The 20,896-nt window shown below is 41.9% G+C and overlaps 3 protein-coding genes across 4 annotated transcripts; 1 reads left to right on the forward strand and 2 right to left on the reverse strand.

The window, feature by feature from the left end:
* Positions 1-213: 213 nt before the first annotated feature.
* Positions 214-9,795, reverse strand: rnf20 (ring finger protein 20, E3 ubiquitin protein ligase). Its single transcript, XM_056382985.1, has 22 exons — positions 9,692-9,795; positions 9,118-9,301; positions 8,930-8,998; positions 8,728-8,826; positions 8,475-8,622; positions 8,187-8,372; positions 7,942-8,057; positions 7,580-7,726; positions 7,394-7,468; positions 7,126-7,245; positions 6,581-6,760; positions 6,364-6,499; positions 6,104-6,225; positions 5,789-5,945; positions 5,309-5,630; positions 4,450-4,567; positions 4,045-4,194; positions 3,733-3,945; positions 3,407-3,532; positions 3,112-3,252; positions 2,404-2,508; positions 214-1,043 (listed from the first exon to the last, which is right to left on the reverse strand). The coding sequence occupies exons 2-22, from the start codon at positions 9,289-9,291 to the stop codon at positions 867-869; spliced, it is 3,081 nt and encodes a 1,026-aa protein (XP_056238960.1). The 5' UTR covers positions 9,292-9,301; positions 9,692-9,795; the 3' UTR covers positions 214-866.
* Positions 9,796-11,982: 2,187 nt separating this feature from the next.
* On the forward strand, positions 11,983-15,178 carry aldob (aldolase b, fructose-bisphosphate). Its single transcript, XM_056383301.1, has 9 exons — positions 11,983-12,131; positions 12,836-12,948; positions 13,038-13,249; positions 13,341-13,395; positions 13,665-13,825; positions 13,945-14,028; positions 14,148-14,322; positions 14,413-14,612; positions 14,888-15,178. The coding sequence occupies exons 2-9, from the start codon at positions 12,837-12,839 to the stop codon at positions 14,981-14,983; spliced, it is 1,095 nt and encodes a 364-aa protein (XP_056239276.1). The 5' UTR covers positions 11,983-12,131; position 12,836; the 3' UTR covers positions 14,984-15,178.
* Positions 15,179-16,075: 897 nt separating this feature from the next.
* Positions 16,076-19,752, reverse strand: LOC130173812 (uncharacterized). 2 transcript variants are annotated; one of them, XM_056383304.1, is made up of 7 exons: positions 19,695-19,752; positions 19,374-19,532; positions 19,154-19,264; positions 18,208-18,264; positions 17,962-18,108; positions 17,756-17,869; positions 16,076-17,362 (listed from the first exon to the last, which is right to left on the reverse strand). In XM_056383304.1, the coding sequence occupies exons 2-7, from the start codon at positions 19,503-19,505 to the stop codon at positions 17,309-17,311; spliced, it is 615 nt and encodes a 204-aa protein (XP_056239279.1). In that variant the 5' UTR covers positions 19,506-19,532; positions 19,695-19,752; the 3' UTR covers positions 16,076-17,308. The 2 variants fall into 2 exon arrangements, with proteins under 2 accessions (XP_056239279.1, XP_056239278.1); XM_056383303.1 differs by having other exon boundaries at positions 19,136-19,264.
* Positions 19,753-20,896: the final 1,144 nt, after the last annotated feature.

The raw sequence follows: 20,896 nt of genomic DNA on the forward strand, positions 1-20,896 counted from the left end.
AAGAGGAGGAGGAGGAGTAGGAGGGGGAGGGGGGGGGGGGGGAGGGGAAGGGGGAGGGGGAGGAGAAAGCGGAAGGCGCTGTGCACAGGGATAAACACAGATTTGCACACTGGGACTTGTGGTTTAATGCTCCAGGTCAAATGTTAAGATTATTCACAGGGTCTGATAAAACATTTCAGACTGAAAAACAGTGACGTGGAAATTGAAGCTGGACATTTTTGATGGCAATTTAATAACTAGCAACAGCAATTACACAGCATCAAGTCAGGAGACTTTAGATTTAAAGACAGTTTGGAGAAAAAAAAGAGGCAGATTTCAAATAGAAAATTAAACAATAATGACATACAGTATATACATACATACCAACATGATTCAAACATCTACTACACTGGAAGGAATGCTGTCTGCTCACTGTACTAACAATTTCCTTTGTACACAGGTTCGTTTAATTGCCTGTTTTAAAATGCACGCGCGCACACACACACGCACGCACGCACACACACAAACACCACAAACATCAGCTTGTGATGCAAACTCGCAGAATCTCACTTCTCTTCATTCTTCCTGCAGCAGTATCTGAAAACGGACAGTAAAGTAGTGGATACTGGAGCTGAATTCAGTCACTGTTTAAAAAAAAAAAAAAAAAAAATTTTTTTTTAAGCGTTCTGTTCAGAACATCAGTGTGGCCCCGCAAGGCTGGAATCATCGAGAGGATTGGATTTCACACTGATAGCATCCTGTAGATACATGAGCATGGGATGTACATAGTCAGAGGAGCAAACACTGGCGTGCAGTGATGCTCCCAGCAGTGTTTGTACTACTGCTTATCTTGCTGACCCTTCCACAGCGGGGGGGGGACCGCAGCTTTAACCAATGTAAATGCGATGGAAGTCGTTCGCTCCGAAGGCAGCGTTGCACTTGGGGCACTTCCTCTGGCGTGTGTCATAGCGTGTCTTGACGCACTCGAAGCAGAAGACGTGGAAGCACTTGGTCAGTACAGCGTCCTTCACCCGAGAGTTGCAGCACGGACATGTTAGACGTGCCTGGAGGGGGGAAGATAACAATTAACTGAGAGGCCAGTTTTGTCCTCAGCTGAATGGTTGGTAATGAGTGGAAACAAATATCTAGGGCAGCAGGGAGGCCGTGTGATTATAGAGACTCCACTTCAGGCTCAATTGTCCTCATCCAGAAAACTCGTGAGGAACACACCGCATGATACGAAGGCCAATTATAAAACCTGATGTGACCGTGACAAATTTTGTAAATACAGGGGGTTTAACACCAAAGTGTCTAGATTCATCACGATTATATTAAACTGTTTAGTTTATAAGTTTATCACAAATCTCGCAAAAATCTGAGGATGCTCCCAACGTGTGATGTTCTGTCTCCACCAGTTGGTTGAAACTTTAAGTGTTTTACTGTGTTCTTGTCAAAAGAGTGTCATCACACTGGCAGTTGGGCTCATTTAGTGGAAACCAGAGTGATGAAGATAACTTTAGTTTAACTGCCCCCACTTCTAGACAAACAGACCCCCAAGACTCTTGTTAATTCCATTCCCTGTGGTATAATTTACATATAACTGCACATAATCTCAGGTGTTCTTATCAAGGAAATGAGGGTGAGGCTACTTCCACACTACTGGGTTTTCATTTTAAAAGGAAAACTACACTGAGCGTGCGAGAGCTGGTGCAAACAGGACGCAGATTGTCTCTCACTCTGCAGTTGATTAGTCGCACAAAATACATACAACGAGAAACAGCAAAGGCAGTTGTAGTGTTAAAATACAGAATTAAACCGAACAGCTACTAACAAAGACAACAATGTCTAAGACTTGTAATTCATTATTCATGTTGCTTTCACCACTGTTAATTGTAGCTAATAAGACCCAATCAGTAACCATGGGTATCTACGTAATAGTTTCCAAAGGTGTCTGTTTTTGCCTGTCAACACTACAATGCAACCTTGGAGTTTTCAAACCAACAAGGGGCCAGCAGCAGGTCCAAAACTCTCTGTTTTCAGGGGTTCGAAAACTCCGGAGAAGTGTGGACAGCAGGAGGAAATGTAGCAAAAGAGATGTGTTTTAAAACGAAAATGTAGTAATGTGGATGTAGAGTTCATACTGTTTCATGGCCCTCACATCATTGTTCGATGCTAGCATTCAAAGCTAACTGCTGGTTATCCAAGGAAATGTTTGACACTTTTCAGAAATGCACATATTCGTTTTCTTAAAGTAGAAGCTAGATGAGAAGATGATGAACACTGTCACATCTTTAAAGTAAAGGTGAAGTTACAAAAACGAATGGGTTAGGTCATTAGCTCAGCACAAAGACTGGAAACAGCGGACCTGGAGCAGGATCATTGAAAATAGAAAGTTAAAAAAAAAATTGAATCACCAACACCTACCTTGTATTCATTAATTTCTTCATTAAGGATCTCATCCCCATTGCTGATTTTCTCAGCTGGTTTCTTGGCCTTCTCGATCTTTCTCCTAAGTTTGGAGATGTCCTCCTGAAACACAATAAGAGTTAACAGCTGTAAGTAAAAGGAGCCTGTCTTCCACATTTTACTTTCATTTGACAACTGACTTCATGAATGCAATAATCTAGATGTTAATATTTGAGTCTGCGACATCTGAGTACAACATGAAACCAACAAGGGTTAGCCTGAAAGTGGAAATGTTCGTGATGTGGAACGTTTTCACCATTTCAGCAGAGGACAACAAAATTGAAACTGGCAATAACTATTAAGCTCACACGCAGTGAGGAGGAGACAAAGGGTCTCAATCCACAAATCTCATTTGCCATTAGAAAATATGCAGTGAAAGAGAGTCATAGGAAGAGTCATGCCAAGTCGTTTGACCAAAAGAATTGATTTGTTTTTCCTGTGTTAAATGCAATTTATGATTCTCATGTTTACTGTATATCACAGCTATGGACAATAAATGACTACAAACATTTAGCTTTTCTTATCACCAATATGCTTTAAGCCATCAGAAACAACCTCAGTGGATATAAATCTGTTTGAAGCATATTTCACCTTTTAAAAATAAATATTTAACATTTATGGCTTGAGCTTATTTGTGGCCACATAATAATTTGTGTGTGTTGTTACCTGTGCTCGTCGGGCGTTGAAGGACTCTTTCTCCCTGGAGATACTGTTTTCAATGACCTCCTCTCTGACCATGCTGAGCCTCTGCTGAACCTGCTCCAGCTGAGTTCGCACCTCCTCCGACAGCAATGCAGAGTCCTGAGCCTGGAGGATGAAAGACATGGCTTTATTCATCCTCAGTGGGAATCATTTCCTCTCACACTTTACAACCCTTCATATGTTGTTTTAACAGCTCACTGTTTTTTGGGATTGAATTTACCCTGCAGCTGTGGCTCATCATAACTGAACCATGTGTTACCTTGCGTTTGTTCATGTCCAAGGCTTGTGTTCGAAGTGCCAGCTCTCTCTCTGCAGTGCTGATGGTGCCCTGCAGGAGGCGCTCCTTTTCTTCAAGCTTCCTCACCACCTGCAGCTGGGCATCGACCTGTACATGGACACAACATTATGTAAAATGAAGATTAAACAAAACAAAAAAATAAAAACACATCCACACACACACATTAGAAAAGAGAAAACTGAGTTAGTCCATAAGAAAGTAAGAAATGACAGCCAGTAGTTATCACTGTACTTTGTTTGTCCCAATCCTTACAAGACTGCACCTTATGGAGTTGCCTGGTGCCTGACCTGAGTTTTTAAAGTGAGCAGCTGGTCGGCCAGCTCTTCCTTCTCCTCTTTTAGCAGCTTGTGGATCTGGTTGGACTTGATCCTCTCGCTCATCAGCTTGAAGTTTGCATCGTCTTTTTCTCTGAGCTGCTGCATCAGGCGGATGTTCTGTTCCTGCATGTCCTCGAAGGCCTGGCCCGTCACGTCCATCTCGCTCAGCAGTGCGTCCTCCTCCTGCAGAGGGAGCACGGAGGCGAGAGAGTGTTACAGAACGAAAGAAGAAGCAGACAGAGGGTTTTTGTGCGTTGCAAAGAAAACGACCACCTCACACACCTGTTTGGCTATGGAGAGCTTTTTGTTGAGGATGTCGATCTGCTCCTCCACAGACCGGATCTTCCTCAGTGCCTCTTCATCGGCCATTTTCTTGCCCTCCCTCCTCTCCCGCTCCTCAAGCTCCCTCAGCCTCTGCCGCAGCTCCTCTCCCTGGGATCAGTCAAATTTTCATTGTCATTATCATTATTATAGGAATGCTACAATTAATCAATTACAGTAGACAATTCTATCTTGCCAAATGTTGCTCACCTAAAAATAATAAATTCCAATTGGAAAATCCAGTACAAATATGCATATATCATGTTATAAATGCTGTATAGGAATGAATTGGTGACCCACCAAAACTAATTGTCGACTATGTCAACAAAATGTTTGTCGGTGACTGTGTTGTGCAGTGTCAATCACCTCTGACTTTGCCTTTTTCTCTGCAGCCATGAGCTGGACTTTGTCCCTCTGCTCCTTGGGTGCCGAGCGGTACATGTCCAACAGCAGCTTCATTTCCCTCTGGGACTCCTGTGCTTTCCTGCACATCCAAAATCATCAACATCCAAGTTCCAAAATCAACAAGAACTCTGAATAAAGCCTGTTATGTTTTTAAAATTAACATGGATTAAAACATGAGGGAGAAAAACAGGCTCCAAACCCATTTCACAGTGGTAAGATGTTTAATTTACCTGCCACTTAATGTAAACAATAGAACAAAACACTGCATCTATACAATCATAACAACAAATATTAGAAAAAGAAAATTGGAAAAAGGGATAGAAAATGAACATGTATTAACTATTCTGCAACTGTAGTGCGAACAGTATATTGTGATTTCTTTAAAACATTAATACGGTACGTATAATTCACCTGCAAATAGGCAAAGCAAATATATGGTGTTTAAATCAAATCTCCCAACATCCACTTAACATTCAGATCAAGGGGCAAAAAACAGCAGATTTCAAAGAATAAGAAAATTTATTCACCTTATGACAAGCTCGGTGTGGGTGAAACAGAAAAAAAAAAAACATCTGACATGTTGATGGTATGTATTTATCGCAATATTTTTCAGCTTTTATAATTTCTTTGTAATGTGCAGTGTTAGTTTATATACTTTTATGTAGTGATGACAAAAAATTGAATGACCCAGCATGGTTGAATGCTTGCTGACGTCAGTCCCAGTAACCAACAGGTCACCCAGGTCTTCCTCATCTATCTGGTAGTTTAAATAATTTGCATCACATAAAATAAAAACCAACTTCCACACAATGCGACTTACTTGAGTTCTGCTCGGACAATCTTCAGCTGCTCCATCTCCTTCCTCTTTGACCCACCGACCATAGACAAGCGCTCCCCGGCTGAGTCGTCAGGTTGGCTACTGCTCCCTGGCTTCTCCTTCTCTTCCTTTATCACGCTGCTGCTGCTCCCACTGCTGCGGGTCGGTCTCTCTCTCTCCTTCTCCTTCTCTCGCTCTCTGTCTTTCTCCTCTTTCTTTATAATGTCCTTATCTTTCTTTTCCTCCTTCTCCTTCCTCTCGTCTTTCTCCTCATCTTTTATCGTTGCCTCTGGTTCCACTCCAGGCTCTGTTTTCACTGAGGCACCTGCAGAAAGACGAGGAAACAGGGAAATTGTCAACCAGGACAGTCTTAATATGGAACATAAGAACAATGTCAAATATGCAAAAATGACATTTAGACTATTCATAACATAATAAAATAGGAAATAAGATTTCATGGTCAGTTAACAAGGTGTTAGTTACCAGTGCTGCTGGGTGTCGAGGAGCCGTTGTCAGGCTCTGTCTTAACCACAGGTTCTCCAGAGACGGCTGGGGTCGAAGGAGAGGATGTCTCATCCTTCACGTCCATCTCTGTGCTTGACTGTGATTGGAGGATGGCGTTGCCCTTTGAAGCTCGGACCTACAGAGGTAACAAGATAAATGCGATGACTTTTGGGGTGGCAAGCTACCATTATCTGCTTCTCAATTTCCAATCGATTACAACACATATGTGTGTGTTACTATTTAATTAACACAGATTCTTGTGCATGAGTTTCTTTCCTTCTCCTTCTGACCCACCTGGTTCAGTTCAGCTTGTGTCTCTCTCAGCCTAATCTTGTATTTCACTACCTCTCCTTTCATCTGCTGGTTGTGGGTTTGCAGTGTACTAATCAAGTGCCGCATCTCCCTGTTAATAGGACCTGAGACGAGTAGGCAGTCAGAGGTATAAAAGAAAGCGAGGGAGAAAGATAAAACACACATAAATATTTTTTTGTGGGAAGGAATCTGATGTGATCAAAGCTCTACTGTTACTATATAAACCACAACCTGTTAGTTACCTGCTTGCTCGTTGGCAGCGAGAGTCTGTTCAAACTCGATGCGCAACATCTCGTACTCCTTCCTGACCTGAGCCAGTGTGTCCTCCAGCTGAAACACCTCCGTACGAACCTTCCTCTGCAGAGCCACCTCATCATTCTGCACACAGAGGGGAAAGCGAGTGTAAGATGGGAATGAAGGTTACACAGACTGACACCGGCACAAACACACACAGCTTACCTCCATGTGCTCCAGCTGACGAAGGCGTGCCGTCCTGGTAGTGCCGAGGCGAGCGCGTGTCTCGTCTAATTGAGCCTTGAGGATCAGAGACTCGTTGTAGAGGACAGAGAACTGCGACTGCAGACAGCGATACTCTGAAGTCTCTTTCACCATGCCCTCTGCTCGACTCATCAGCTCCGCCTGAGGTGAACAAAGAGAAAAGAAGGAAATAGAGGCGGAGACAGTGGCCAAAAAGAAAAAACAGAAACAGAAAAAAATATTTAATACAGTAAAGTGCTGAATAATTATCTTTTTTCCCAGAAGTGCAAGGCTTATTATATGTGAAAATTAATTTCTAAGTCCACTCATTTTGATTTTGCTTCCATTCAAATATTTATATATTTAATTTTTTTTTTTTTATCATGGCAGTAAATTAACATCCTTTGGTTCAGTGACAGTGAAATTAGCAGCCATAATTCTAAATGCACTGCAATTCATGAGTGATACATTTTCAGCTTCCGAACACTTGAGACAAATCAATGGTGTGTGATAACTGTGATAAGTACCTTCATGCTGTTGTTTTCCTGGTGAACATTTTGCAGGTCCTGCTGGAGCTTCTGCAGCTCAGTCAGACGGTTGTCTGCCAGCTCCCGGTTCTCCTCCAACTCGCTGTTCATTTCCTCAAACTTTTTGTCAGGACAGAAGAGGAAAAAGTATAGAATGAAAGGTATGGAATGAAACAAAAACAAAAAAATCAAGAATTTAACAAAAAAAATTAAATAAATAAAAATAAATAAATAAATAAAATCGATACAAAACCAAACAGGTCCTTACCTTTCTCTTGTTAATGGTAATGGTCCCACATACACTGCTGGCCTCCCCACACACCTTGTAGCCTTTGCTGTTCACCTGGGGTGCACAAGGAGTGTTATAACATACTTCAACATAAACAAACATTCATTTTGTAATGACACAACATCAATTGACTTAAACTCCAACACAAATCCACATCATCCTCACCCTCTCCAGTATCTCAATCAGGTGGGCATTCAGTCGGTTTTCTCGGCGGCGGATTTTCTCCATGTCCCACTGAAGCTCCTCGATCAGAACCTGCAGTTCGTTCACACGCTGGTCTGCTTTGTTAGCTGCACGACCCAGAGACCGGGACTGGGAAAGACAGGAGGACAAAGAAACTGTTACTAGAGCTAATGAGAGACAGAAAACACAAATTAAAGTAAAAAGGTTTGGTTTATGTCACTCACAATCAGATTTACTTGATAACCTATTTGGCATTTTTTAACTGTTAAGGTGTGCCTGACCTGAGGGGCAGCATTTTGGGACAAAGAATAAGGGAGAACATATATATGTATATACATCTGTACCTCGCTTGTCATGTGACTGTACTTCTGCTTGAGGTCCTCAGTCAGCTGTAGCAGCCGCTCATTTTCACTGGTCAGGAGCACATTCAGTTTTGAAGCTACCTGCCACAACTTGCCCTCTGGAAAGAAAAGCAACAATGATTTCGCATTTAATGAGTGCAAACACATAAACTGACTTCAAATACATTTCATCCTCAGCTTTACTCCATTACCACAATGTCATCATGTCCCCAAATCTTTTATCTCACCAGCTCCAGGGTCCACTTCTGTCTTCAGCTGGTCCACGGTGCGCCTCAGACACTCACAGATCTCCACCACACGATTGGCCTGTTTCTGGCTTGACTCCACTCTCACCTGAAGCTCAGCCTCCATCTCCTCGCTGCTGCTACTCGCCAGCGTGGCCAGGAAGGAGTTTGACGTCTCTCCCTGGTGGCCTGGGTGATGACAGAAGGAAAGAGGGCATCTCTAGTTTATCAATCAGTTATCTGAAGGTTTTTGCTTTCAAAGTCATGATTCTGTGTCAGTTCTGTTTTAACCTCTGTCCTTGGCCCTCTCCTGATTGGAGTCGCCATCAGGTTCTGGTGTTTCTGGCTTCAGGCTCCGTCCTTCACCTGCTGGAGATTTCTCGGGTTCGCTGCTTGCTTGATCATAACGCCTGATGATCAGTTGGACGTTTTCATCAAACTGAAGGAGAGAAAATGACATAAGACGTCAGCTTTTTGATCTTGTCGAAGAGGAGACTATTAATGTTTTTGCGCCAGACTCTAAACTCCACCAGTGAGTGTCTACCTGGTTCCAGTATCTGTTGAGGATCAGCAGACTGGCATCATCAGTGGCTTGGCGGGTCTCCAGTCTCTCAATTCTCTCTCGCAACTCATCCTCGATCACCTGTAAGACAAAAAGCCAAGACTTTAACTTTCCTCAAAGGAAGAGGGGATGCAAGTGTGGCTTCCAGTGTGATTTGTGGACACATACTGGAGAATTCATTTACCTGTCTTTGATCAAGAGCTTCTCCCAACTTTCGATTCTTAGCCTGGAGAGCTTTGATGTCTTGTTCTTCCTGAAAAAGAATCGATTCAAGTTTGAGAATGAAACGTAGGAGCAGCCAAACAAAGAGACATTACACTCCTGAGGTAAATGTTAAATTGGCAGCATGGTGGATAATAAAGAGTAACTCACTGAGTTAGACACCCCTCCCAGTTTGATGACCGTCTCCACCGCGGTGCTCCCCCCGGCAGCGGCGCTGACACCGGGACCTCCGTCCTCTCCTTCCCTCTCCCTCCGCTTCTCTGAGGGTGCACCGGAGGACGAGGGGCCGCCGCTGGGGTCAGCAGGACGCTTCTGTCCCGACATCCTCAGACTCCTGAAACAAACGGAGACTTTAGAAAGAGTAGAACGTGACTGTTAATAGCTAGCGTTAAACCCAGGCGGTTTGAACGACAAAGCTAACTACCGTCTGCTGGGCATACAACACGCTAAAGGCCAAAGACAGCTGCTTTAATATTTATTCGGAAACCTTATTACCCCTAGAGGTGAGTAGTCCAAAGAAATATCCCCAAAATGACCCACTGTCACATTTTAAAACACAACAAGCTGATTAAAACAGCAAATGTAACGGCAGGCTAACGTTAGCCGTTTGCTAACGCTAGCTTTAAATGCTGTTGATGCTCAGGAAAACCCGATTCTGACCCGACACATCGATGCATTTACTTTGTAATGTTGTCAGCAACAACCACACCGACCGAAGTCTTACCGCTTTTAATGTTAAGAGTTTGGTGTTACTGAGTGAATCTGTCGGTGGATGTTGATGTTGCGGCTCCTTGCCTCTCGGAAACGGAAGCGTCGACAATCTAAGTGGGACAACCTTCAGCTGACTCAACGCCCCCTGTTGACATGGAGGGGAACAATCAGTTTTGGTTTGGAGGCCAGAAGTTTGCTGCTGGTACCTCTGGTAAAACCAACTTCACATCTAGCAGAGTGCAAGTATACAGCAGATTATAGATGGAAGATTTATTTTATTTTGCACAGACAAACCAATTGGCACTTCTATACTGGAGTACTACCGTGAGCCCTGCTTTACTGTTAGTCAGATGGGTTGTGGTGATTTGATGAAACACAACTTAATCAGGGGAATACACCATTGGAGAGCAATATAAACTAAAAATATATAGTAAACTAGCAGGAGTTAGAAATAGATGTTAACATTCCCTGTACAAAATGGGGTCACGGTATCACAATGATGCAGGAACCACTCAATATTGTATTTCAATGGTGCATATTCACAAATAAATTTGCAAGTAATCAAACCACCAAAAAGCAACTGACGCACAGTTACATACACCCTGGAGGTCAGTTGCCTTCTTTGTGCTGTTGTTGATCCTGCCCTACGGTAGCCTATAAGAGTGCAGTCCAATAAGATAAATGTAGCCTACTAATTCCCAAACATTGAGTTATAATCCAAGAAACTGAAAAGCATGCAGCTAAATTAAGACTGCCATTTGCAATGCGTATGGATGATTTCATTCTGTCAAAACTACTAGAATAATTCAGAAATGTCTTAATCTAAGCAACATGGAATAGAGATACTTTGTGTGCTGCAGTGTTGTATTGAAACCCACACATGTCCATGGATCTATGGAAGTTGCCGTGTTTGGGGATATAGCAGCAACTATCAGGTAACCAAAATAACCACACTGTAATAATTTGGTTTGGGGGTAAGCAAAGATTTCTTGACATTTTGCACTCTCCAGCTTGCTTGCTTGCTCTCTCTCTCTCTCTCTCTTTCTCTCTCTCTCTCTCTCTCTCTCTCTCTCTCAATCCTTATGTAAAAAGGGACTCATGGACAGAGACTGAACTCTGATCAGCAGTATTAAAGGGTACACTGCACCTGGTGCAGAGTCCAGGTTGTGTAAAAACAGACTTGCCATCGTTTGTGAGTTACCCCAGCCTGTGGGTTGAAATATCCCTATCTGCTGAGGTCACTCATGGACTGATGTTTTTTGGTCCATTTTCAGCAATCGATTTGAGAACTGTTTCTGCATGACGTGTTTGACAAGTGATGTGACGCATAAGGCAGATAAACAAGGAGCATGAAAAAGCAGGTTTTTCTCCAGTTCTGGTTAATGGCAAATCATTTGTATCCAATAAATGAAACCATGCAACATGGTCCTATACTAGTGTAATGAAACTATATAGAGAATAGCACTCCATATTACTGCATAAAACCTCAAATAAAGATCAAGTCAAACAATTATGATGGCAATTACAATAACATAAAAAAGTTCATAAATGGCCTACAATGTAGACAAGCCTTATCAGAACTAGATACATCTCCCATCAAAAGTTACACTAATTTGTTTATTTGCCCTAGTAACAATCAAACAAACGGAATCCAAATAAGTCTCAAAGTTCATATGCAAGGACTACCTACACGATGAACAGATTACCTCTACCTAAATTATATAAAACATATCCTCACTGTTAAAATATGTGTTTTTATCTGAAAAAAGAAATTACAACACAGAGTTTAAAGTCTCCGAGGTAAGATGTAACCAAATGAAGAAGAGTAGAAGAAGAGTTCCATAAGTTAGGGCCCCAGTACTCAACTGAAAATTGATCTCTGCTTGTAAGATGTTTGGGAAGAATAACAGGAATGAATCTGTGAGTACTCCCAGATTACATAAACACACATTGTTATATGCTGTTGTAATCCAAACTTTCACCAGGACAAAAGAAACCTGATTTACAACATTGCAGCAGGCCTCTCACAATACATTTCACCATTTCTCAAAGTGCTGCAACAGTTTGCATGGAGGCGGAGCTGTGGCAGAGCTGTGTGATGCGTGCTCGCATGCAGACTTCGACTTCATAACTTGTTTCAGACGACACATTGTGTTCCCAGCATGCCCCCCCCCCCCCGGCAGCACTGAGTTAGATATGAACTTAAAGTCCACAAAAGAGCACATTGATGCCACGGCGTGCAAACACCGCCTCTATCTGTCTGACCGGGCCAATTGCGTTATCGAGGTGACACACGCCCCGCCACATCACGAGCACCTCCCTCCTCAACCTCAAACACGCAATAAATACAGCTTTGTGCCCAGATTTCGGTCTTCTCACTCAGTTACAGCAGGGAGGCCGCAGAGGACCCTTTGACATTTGCTCCGTCGTCGCTGTTTGATTATAAATCTCAAGTAAGACGTGCTTTCAACTTTTTAACTCTTGCTTATTTGAACTTCGCAGATTTCCATGTTTTTGTTTTCATCTACACTAGTTCCCGCAAGATCGGGCTGCATCTCTGGGTTTCCTCATGTCTCTAAATGTGCAGCCATGGAACTGACGTTGCAGACAGGGATTTAAGAGGCGCGTTTTGTGTAGCATGCAGTTTCTAGAACCGGATAAACGGGTCGTTAATTCTGTATGCTCGAGTTCAATGGATAAATTGGGATGCTCAAACAAAGTTTGAAACGGCTGTATGTTTAAGATGGACGTGTGTTGTCTGTCTAAGGTTGCCAGCGTGCCTTTGCTGTGTGCAAATCCTTGTAATGAAACGAATACACGCCTTCAACCTGCTGTTTATTAATGCGTGTTTGTAAATCATGCTCAAAATCTTAATTTTCCACTGGGAAAACCTCATGCAGTCAACGACTTTAAATGAACTGTGAACTTGTGTTGCACATCAAGAGGCAGAACTTATCTGTGTGAAGGCCAAAGTTCAGCTATGTAAGCCAAATATTTACAGTGGTGATGCAAGAGAAGCAGAATGTCAAGTTCATTTTTTTTATTTATTTATTTATTTTTGATGGAGGGGGAAAAAAAAGGATCAAATCTTCCTCATACTACAGTCTTAGCGTTTCTGAAGACCGGTCAGTGAAAATAACTTGTTTCTCTCTTCTAGGATGACTCATCAGTTCCCATCCCTCTCTCCGGAGCAGAAGAAGGAGCTCTCTGACATTGCTCAGAGGATCGTGGCTCCAGGAAAGGGAATCCTGGCTGCGGATGAGTCAACAGGTGAGCCTCAAGTTCAAGTCAGTTTTCTGCGTTGAGAGGTGACCGCAGAGTGGGCTTCTGATATGACCTCCATGTCCTCTTCTTTTAAGGCACCATGGGAAAGCGCCTGCAGAAAATCAACGTGGAGAACAACGAGGAGAACCGCCGCTGCTTCCGTGAGCTCCTCTTCTCCTCTGACGCCACCATGTCCAACTGTGTGGGTGGGGTCATCTTCTTCCACGAGACGCTCTACCAGAAATCAGATAGCGGCAAGCTCTTCCCCCAGGTCATCAAGGATAAGGGCATTGTTGTCGGCATCAAGGTGAGGAGCCTACAGAGCCTGAGGCCAAGGTTACATTTTCTGGTCCTTCACATTTGGAGATTAATGGACGCGTTTGGTTTTCTTTCTTCAGGTGGACAAAGGCACAGCTGGTCTGAACGGAACAGATGGAGAGACCACCACACAAGGTAAAATGGATTAAAGATTGTTTTTTCTACTTGTTTTACTTCTGCAAAATGATGCCAATATTAGCCCCTCAATTGGAACCTTTCTATGGAAAATTAGTGCACTGGCATATTTCATCAAAAGCAACTCGGATTAAAGAGTTTGACAAAGCTATGAGACTGAGGGACGGTCTAAACTGCTCAGATTTGTAGTGATGTGGGAAAAACAATAAACTAACTGTAAACCTGCTATCATAGCATAGCAACATTCAGTAACTGGGTTTTCCTTACAGGTCTGGATGGCCTCTCGGAGCGGTGTGCCCAGTATAAGAAGGACGGATGTGACTTTGCCAAGTGGAGGTGTGTGCTGAAGATCTCAGATGGCTGCCCATCAGCTCTCGCCATTGCAGAGAACGCTAATGTCCTTGCCAGATATGCCAGTATCTGCCAACAGGTGTGTGCGTGTTTTGTATAGCTCTAATTTTCCACAGAAATGACAAAAGGAATTCAGCTTGGTCAGTGTGTTTGTTTGTGAGGCTCTCATTTTGACATTACATTCATGTGCTCAATCAGAATGGCCTGGTGCCCATTGTGGAGCCAGAGATCCTGCCTGACGGAACCCACGACCTGCAGCGCTGCCAGTATATCACAGAGAAGGTTGGTTCACTATCTCTGGTTTATTTAGCCAGATAGAAGACCACCAGCAGTAACATGTTGATCCCAGTCGGATGAGATTTTTAAAGCACGGTGTCGTAATAAATCTGTCTCATCAACAGGTTCTGGCTGCTGTGTACAAGGCTCTGTCTGATCACCATGTGTACCTGGAGGGCACTCTGCTGAAGCCCAACATGGTCACAGCTGGACACTCCTGCACCACAAAGTACACCCCTCAGCAGGTTGGCATGGCCACAGTGACTGCTCTGAGGCGCACTGTCCCCGCTGCTGTGCCAGGTGAGTGTCATAAGGCCAGCTTTTTCCTCTACAAACCAGTTTCTCAGTAAAAGAAGTGCATGTAGCGTTCTCTGCTCTGTGTCTTTCCAGGCATCTGCTTCCTGTCTGGAGGCCAGAGTGAGGAGGAGGCCTCCCTCAATCTGAACGCCATCAACCAGGTGCCCCTCCATCGCCCCTGGAAGCTGACCTTCTCTTACGGCCGCGCACTCCAGGCCTCTGCTCTCGCAGCCTGGCAGGGCAAAGCTGCCAACAAGGCAGCTGCACAGCAGGCTTTCTGCAACAGAGCCAAGGTAAGCCTCAGAGGGCATGAGTGGCTGTTTCTAATGAATAGACACCGATAAATAATTCCCACTTATCAATTTGTAGTTGTGGACTATGCACAGAACCGTCTATTAAATGCCTCTTATCTTGCATTACTCAACTTTACACTCTGTGAATGTAAATGATTGATTTTAAAGGTTTTTGTCTGTTCAGTCTTACACTAATGTGGTGCAGGTAACTTGGCTGATTATTAACACTCAGATTTGACTTTGCCCTAACTTTTCCCTTCTGTTGCTCTTTTCAGATCAATGGCCTGGCTGCCAAAGGAGAGTACAAGCCCACCGGCTCAGCTGACCAGGCCTCTATGCAGTCTCTGTACACAGCCAGCTATGTCTATTAAATACTGTGAACATTAAAAACCCCTCCAAAAAATGCACCTGGACCAAATGTAAATACAAGAATTACCTCTGCATTTCTTGTATGATTTCCTTCCTCCCTGTACCACCAACACCAGGGGGAGACTTCTGTGATAATGTTGAACTACTGTTTGTCTAGTCAGTGAAATGACTGGAAATAAATTAAGATGCCAAAATGATGTTGGTTTCATGGCAGTTTTTGTGTGTGACACCACTCCAGTCATATATTTACAACATCATTGTTGGGTATAAATTACAGACTGGACATACGCTTGTGAGGTGTCATAGATGTCCACCTTAACCTGGAAAAGTTTTAGGATCACCACATCATTGTCTCAGTGACAGACATGTATTGTCAGTACATGCAGTAATCTACGACACATCACACACGGCTGTGCAACTCATTCAAACTGACCTTGACCATACTTACTTGTATGCCCAACTCACAGCAGTAGGTGATCCCTCTTTCCAGCAACAAATGACATGTCTGTGCACACACAGGTTAAAATCACCAGTATACCCTATACCACCTGATACAAAATGCATTTGACCTGTGCTGAGTCATGTTTACTGAGTATCACAAAAACAGAGTCTTAAAGATGGAGCTGGGTTAATGCCTGTGTGCCTACACAACAGTTGTGGGAAAATACTGAAAGTATTTAAAGACACACTCCAGTGATAAGAAGTGAAAACCAAAGGACTGGATCCTGGTCTGAAACAAACTAAATCTAAGCAACGTTTCTGATGCTGATGAGTTTGCCAATGCAGAAATGCAAATTTTTCATTTATAAGTCGAACTATTCAAATATACATATTTTTAATAAACCTACAGTTTTAATGACCAGCAGAATTAATGGTTTGGCCTCTAAGTAAATGAATATCTCACCATAAAGACAAGAGGTTGTGTGATCTGATTATTTGATGGCTAACTCGAGAAGCGGTCAAAGTGTACCTGCAGGTACGAACTACTGAGACAGTCTGCCATTTAATAACCTAGAGTACACTGTCTGTGTGGTCTGACTTGTGCATACAGTTTGCATGAGTGCTGTCTATGCATGAAGATATATATGTGGGTATCTTATGACCATCATTTTATTTTATTGTTTATTTAAGAAACACAACATACATCACATTCGTTACATCAAATATAGCTAAAAGCTAAAGCTAGATCTTTGAAAAGTGGTTTCTGTCTAAATCTGTTTTTCACACATTTACAGGCAAAAGATGGCAACAGGTTTCCAGGCGGGCCTTTCATATCATAGTCATGTAGATGACCACGCAGAATTATATAAACATGCACATCAGGTCAAAAGCTTAGCTATGAATATACCAGATAGATATAACCTAATGTGTCAAAAAATATATGTTTTTTAGAATTTTGCTGAAGTAGCAGTCACAGGTGGATGTGCAGTCCTGTAACCAAAACAGAGCCACATCAGCTCATTCATCCAAAGTCACAGTGTAAAATATCTTCAGCTAGATGTGCAGTACACAGATGATCGCACTGATGATTAAAGCTGCAAGCACAATTTATACCACAGTATAAGCTCTGCCCAAACAATGTACATATACTGTAATAATTATGCAGATGATCAGAATTATTGACTACAAAAATCCAAGTTTTACAGTGTCCACAGTGTATCATTGAAATTTTGGTGGGTATGTTTAGATTAAAAACTGTCCTGGCTGCATTTCCTGTGGTTTGGGGGATTGTGGAGCAGATGCAAATAGTACTTCTAATTTATTTTAATATAAATTTAGGATAATCTTCTGCCTGACTTTAGTGTTACCTAACATGTTCATTAGTGTTTGTAAAATATATATTAAGATTAGGCGAAATAACATTGTGCGAGACTTCTAATGTGCACTGTGAATAATGTAATATAACCTTGTGTCAACTATGACCCATAGATTAAGTACACATAAACTTTGCTAGAGATATTAGTGGTTACTATGTTCCCTTAATAAGTGCATGTAAAATATCTATCTCAAATGGTATGACAGAAATCCCTTTCATTCTCAAACAACTTTTGCAAAAAGCAAACAGTGCATTACAATACTACTGTACCATCGAGCTGTGCCTTTAATAAAGACTGAATAAATATTGTAGTTACGGACACTGTAGAGAGAAGCTTAGTGTAGAGGTACGGTAACTATAAAAAAGCTGGCTGTAAGATACTGCCACTAGGTGGTGCAACATTCACATGTAATGTACTGCACAGGATTGTGACATGTTTCTTTCACAGGATAGGTGAACAGCAAGAAAACAAGTGGTGCTTATTGTAGAAAGAAAACTGAAAAGACTGATCTTAGTTCGATGTTGCATCACTCTGTGGTGGTGCTGGGATGTGCTGGACAATAACCTGTTGAAGATATTGAGGTGGAGGCCGATTAGGGATGAGGGAAACAAGAAGGCAATAAAATGATGACTGACACAAAAGCCGGTGAGTGATGGTATTTATCAGATATCACTGTGACAAATGACATTGGGATTTCTTTGGTTGTTGATGTCTTGGGGTATTTTATCATCCTCCTGTGTGAGTCTAATTAAGTTATTAGTTTTGATTTAGTCTTCTCTTGTTCAAGAGGATCTGTCTTCATTCACTTATTCTTTGTACATTTGTGTATGTTGTCTGGAACCTCTATGCTGGTCGGAAGAAATATCTCCCTTCAATGGGTTAAATTTAAATTATGAATTTTCTAATGTCAGTGGGAAATGCCTGTTTTAGATGAAGCAACAGTAAAAAATGCATTACCTGAGTTCGTGTGGATTTCAGTGCTAAACGAGCGACGGCACACAAGAAGATGAGAAGCACTGACACACATAGAGAAGAAGTGAACAGTAAGCCTTCAACACCAAAAAGCTGTTCCTAATGCAATAGGAAGGGAAAGAAGGAGTTATTCATACTCTGTGAAAATGTTCGTGTCATCTATTTAAAAAAAATAAAATTCTATAACTCACCACTCTGTTGGTGGCCCAGTCCTGCTCCTTGTCGTATTTGGCCTTGCTGCTCATAAAAAGATAAGTGGCGAAGCAGCTTATCCTGTAGCAACTAGAGACTACGATTCCCAAGATTGAAATCACATACATGGCCAAACACACAGTCACCTGGGAAAGATGAGTTTAACAAGTTTAAGTAGGTCATTGAGAAGGAACTAAATAAAATTAAAAACTACAAATAGAACATAAAATCATAGAGATGCCTACCATCTTCTTGGATGGATGGATCTCAGTGTAGATAGACAGGTTTCCACAGATGAGAAACTTTAAAAAACCCCAACAAGAAACAGATAATCGCACCATTTTCTTCTGTTATTCACTATAAGTATATTTTAATGACTGTATGTGGCATTAACCAGCTTTGTTCTCGTGTCATGTTTCTCACCACGGATGCAAAGCTCCTCTGTACTGGAATGCAAAGTTTAAAATAATTCGATAAAGTATACATAATGGCCCACTCCTCTGAACTTTAAAGCTGATTTTTAATATAACAGGTTTGTTAAAATATAAATGACTACTTGAGCCTAAGTGAACATGACTTAGAGGAATAGTTTGGGGGGGGGGCAACTACTGTGGCTTTGTCTGAAGTTAATAAAACCCACCCACCAGCACCTCTAAGGCTCACTCATTAAGACTTTTCATCTCATTTGTTTAATCACAAAAAATTAAGTGCAATACATTATGGTTTTAAGGATAGTTGTTTGTTGGACTATTTCTATTTAATAACTTAATGAAGTTTTGCCATCATTGTGAGGTTGCCAGGCAACCAGCAGAGATTAAACAAAGAGCAATTAGTGATCTCTATAGGTGCTGTAGGTAGATTTTTAAAATCTTTTCACTGACCCTGGCTAAAGGTTTCCTCTTGTTTCCAGATGTTATTCTAAGCCTAAGTGGCTGCTGGTTATTGCTCAATATTTACAATTCAGAGATGAGAGTGGTATCAATCTTCTCATCTAATTCTTAGCAAGAAAACATTTTCCAAAATATGTCAAACTATTCCATCAAGTTCTAACACAGATTTTTCAGGGGATTTTAGGTGCCACGCTGTGACTCTACATTGTCATTTGTAATTAGTGAACATACAACCAATCAAGTACAAGTACAATTTCTCCATTTTCAGCATGTCATTGCTAACCGTCAAGATGTTATGTACCAGAGCTCCCTGCCAGAACGGGATGTAGATTCCACAAGAGGTTTGCATGCTTTCACTGGCCAGCTGGAATCCCATCAGGAGCTCTGCACAGCCAAAGATCAGAATGACAACCTAGGAAGGAGGAGAGGAAGTATGCATGGCCATTTTTGCAGCCGCTCTTTCTGTATACATAAATTTCTCTACTCTTATCTCACATCTGTGGCATTGTTTGATGTGTTACCCCAAGATTTCTGGGCTGTCTCTGGATGAAGCGATGCAGAGGCTTGCTGGACATCAGCACAGCATGGTCTGCCTCCTGAGTCCCATCTTGTCCTGTTGTTGTCTCTCTACTTGTTGGCTCAGTGTCCTCCATTGCCAGTAAACTATACGCTGTGTTTTGCTGTGGCAAGAGAGAACAAAAATTAATCGAACCAGATTAATACTCTCTACTACTACAGATTAAAAGAGCCAGAATAGTTGTGATGAAGCAGCGTGACTCCAGATACCAGCTGCATGCAAAAAGTAGTTTAAAAGAAGGATCTGTACAAAAACAGTGACCAACCTTGTTTTAGTTTTTCATGCAGAGAAGTAGTGTAAAAGATAATGGAAAGAGAATGTTGTGGGTGGGAAAAGGAAGTGAGGAAATTTGAGACTTTTTTTCTTTTTTTCATTGTGGGGAGGAGCTGAACACTTTGTTTGGAAGTTGCAGACTGAGGATGTTGGACAGCAGGCTACAATGTCCACTCAGTTACTGAATCAAGGTTAAATCCCACTGAGATCTGTGTGGAAATCCAGGGACAGGAAGACTGCTCTGATGTCAATTGGCAATATCAAAACAGTTAAATATGGTCAAAACCATCTCTGCTGAAATGAATTGAATCCCTGTAGTAAAGAAGATTTGAAATTTAAAGTAATTTTCATCAAAGTGAATGCAAAAGCCAACTTTTGACATAATGTGAACAAATCTTCTGGTGAAGCGAGTGCTGTTGACCTCATGAGGAAAGCATTGCCAAACTCATTAACTCACAGAATCACAAACTTTTCCTTGCCTGTTTAACAAACATCATTTTCAATTCATCTTGGTTTAACACAGTTCTTGTTTTATCTTACTATGGTTTTGATTAAAATGTTTAAAGATATTATATAACAAGTAGTTTTGCAGTCCTCAGGTCAGTTTTTGCAGCTGCAACAGCAGGGATAAATATCCAAAGTAATGGATTAGTTGAAAAGATGTATCTGGTGCAATGCCATTATTTATTCTGATCATTATTATCACTGTGCTCATTATTAAACCTTTTGAATTTCATGAAACCAAATCTCTTAACAGTTTTATGGGGTTCAGAAACACCAGTATGTTGTGAACATATTGATGTGTTTGGCAAAGGATTTAAAAATCACCAAATACACCAGTGGCAATAATGAAAATAAGTCCTGAACTTATTATCATACATCCTTGACAAAGTTGGGCATATTGTATTACACACTGATGGGCCTAAACATTACGACCACCTCTGTCTCATATGTGGATTCTTCGCATGCCACCTAACAGCCATGACCTCTGCAGGACCTCTGTAGGTGCCCTCAGGTATCTGGCTCCAGAGTTAGCTGCAGATCCTGTGCAGGGTGGAACCACCGTAGATCAGCGTTGTTCCAGCGCTGGTTCATGGTTTGTACCCCTCTTTGAACCAATCCCAGTCCTCGACATGTGCCGTTGTTAGACAGATAATCAATGTTATTCGCTTCATCCATGTATGGCTATGATAT

Source organism: Seriola aureovittata, chromosome 8 (assembly GCF_021018895.1).
Source record: "Seriola aureovittata isolate HTS-2021-v1 ecotype China chromosome 8, ASM2101889v1, whole genome shotgun sequence".
In the NCBI taxonomy this organism is placed as follows: Eukaryota; Metazoa; Chordata; class Actinopteri; order Carangiformes; family Carangidae; genus Seriola; species Seriola aureovittata.

Coding starts and splice junctions, on each gene's coding strand:
- rnf20 (XM_056382985.1), bottom strand. CDS start 9,291: ATGTCGGGACAGAAGCGTCCTGCTGACCCCAGCGGCGGCCCCTCGTCC. Junction 3,946..4,044: donor AGCTCTCCATAGCCAAACAG/GTGTGTGAGGTG, acceptor CTCCCTCTGCAG/GAGGAGGACGCACTGCTGAG. Junction 3,533..3,732: donor TGCTCACTTTAAAAACTCAG/GTCAGGCACCAG, acceptor GTCCATGTACAG/GTCGATGCCCAGCTGCAGGT.
- aldob (XM_056383301.1), top strand. CDS start 12,837: ATGACTCATCAGTTCCCATCCCTCTCTCCGGAGCAGAAGAAGGAGCTC. Junction 13,396..13,664: donor TGGAGAGACCACCACACAAG/GTAAAATGGATT, acceptor TTTTCCTTACAG/GTCTGGATGGCCTCTCGGAG. Junction 14,029..14,147: donor GCCAGTATATCACAGAGAAG/GTTGGTTCACTA, acceptor TCTCATCAACAG/GTTCTGGCTGCTGTGTACAA.
- LOC130173812 (XM_056383303.1), bottom strand. CDS start 19,505: ATGGAGGACACTGAGCCAACAAGTAGAGAGACAACAACAGGACAAGAT. Junction 18,265..19,135: donor TGGTACATAACATCTTGACG/GTTAGCAATGAC, acceptor GGTTTTTTAAAG/TTTCTCATCTGTGGAAACCT. Junction 17,870..17,961: donor ACTGGGCCACCAACAGAGTG/GTGAGTTATAGA, acceptor CTATTGCATTAG/GAACAGCTTTTTGGTGTTGA.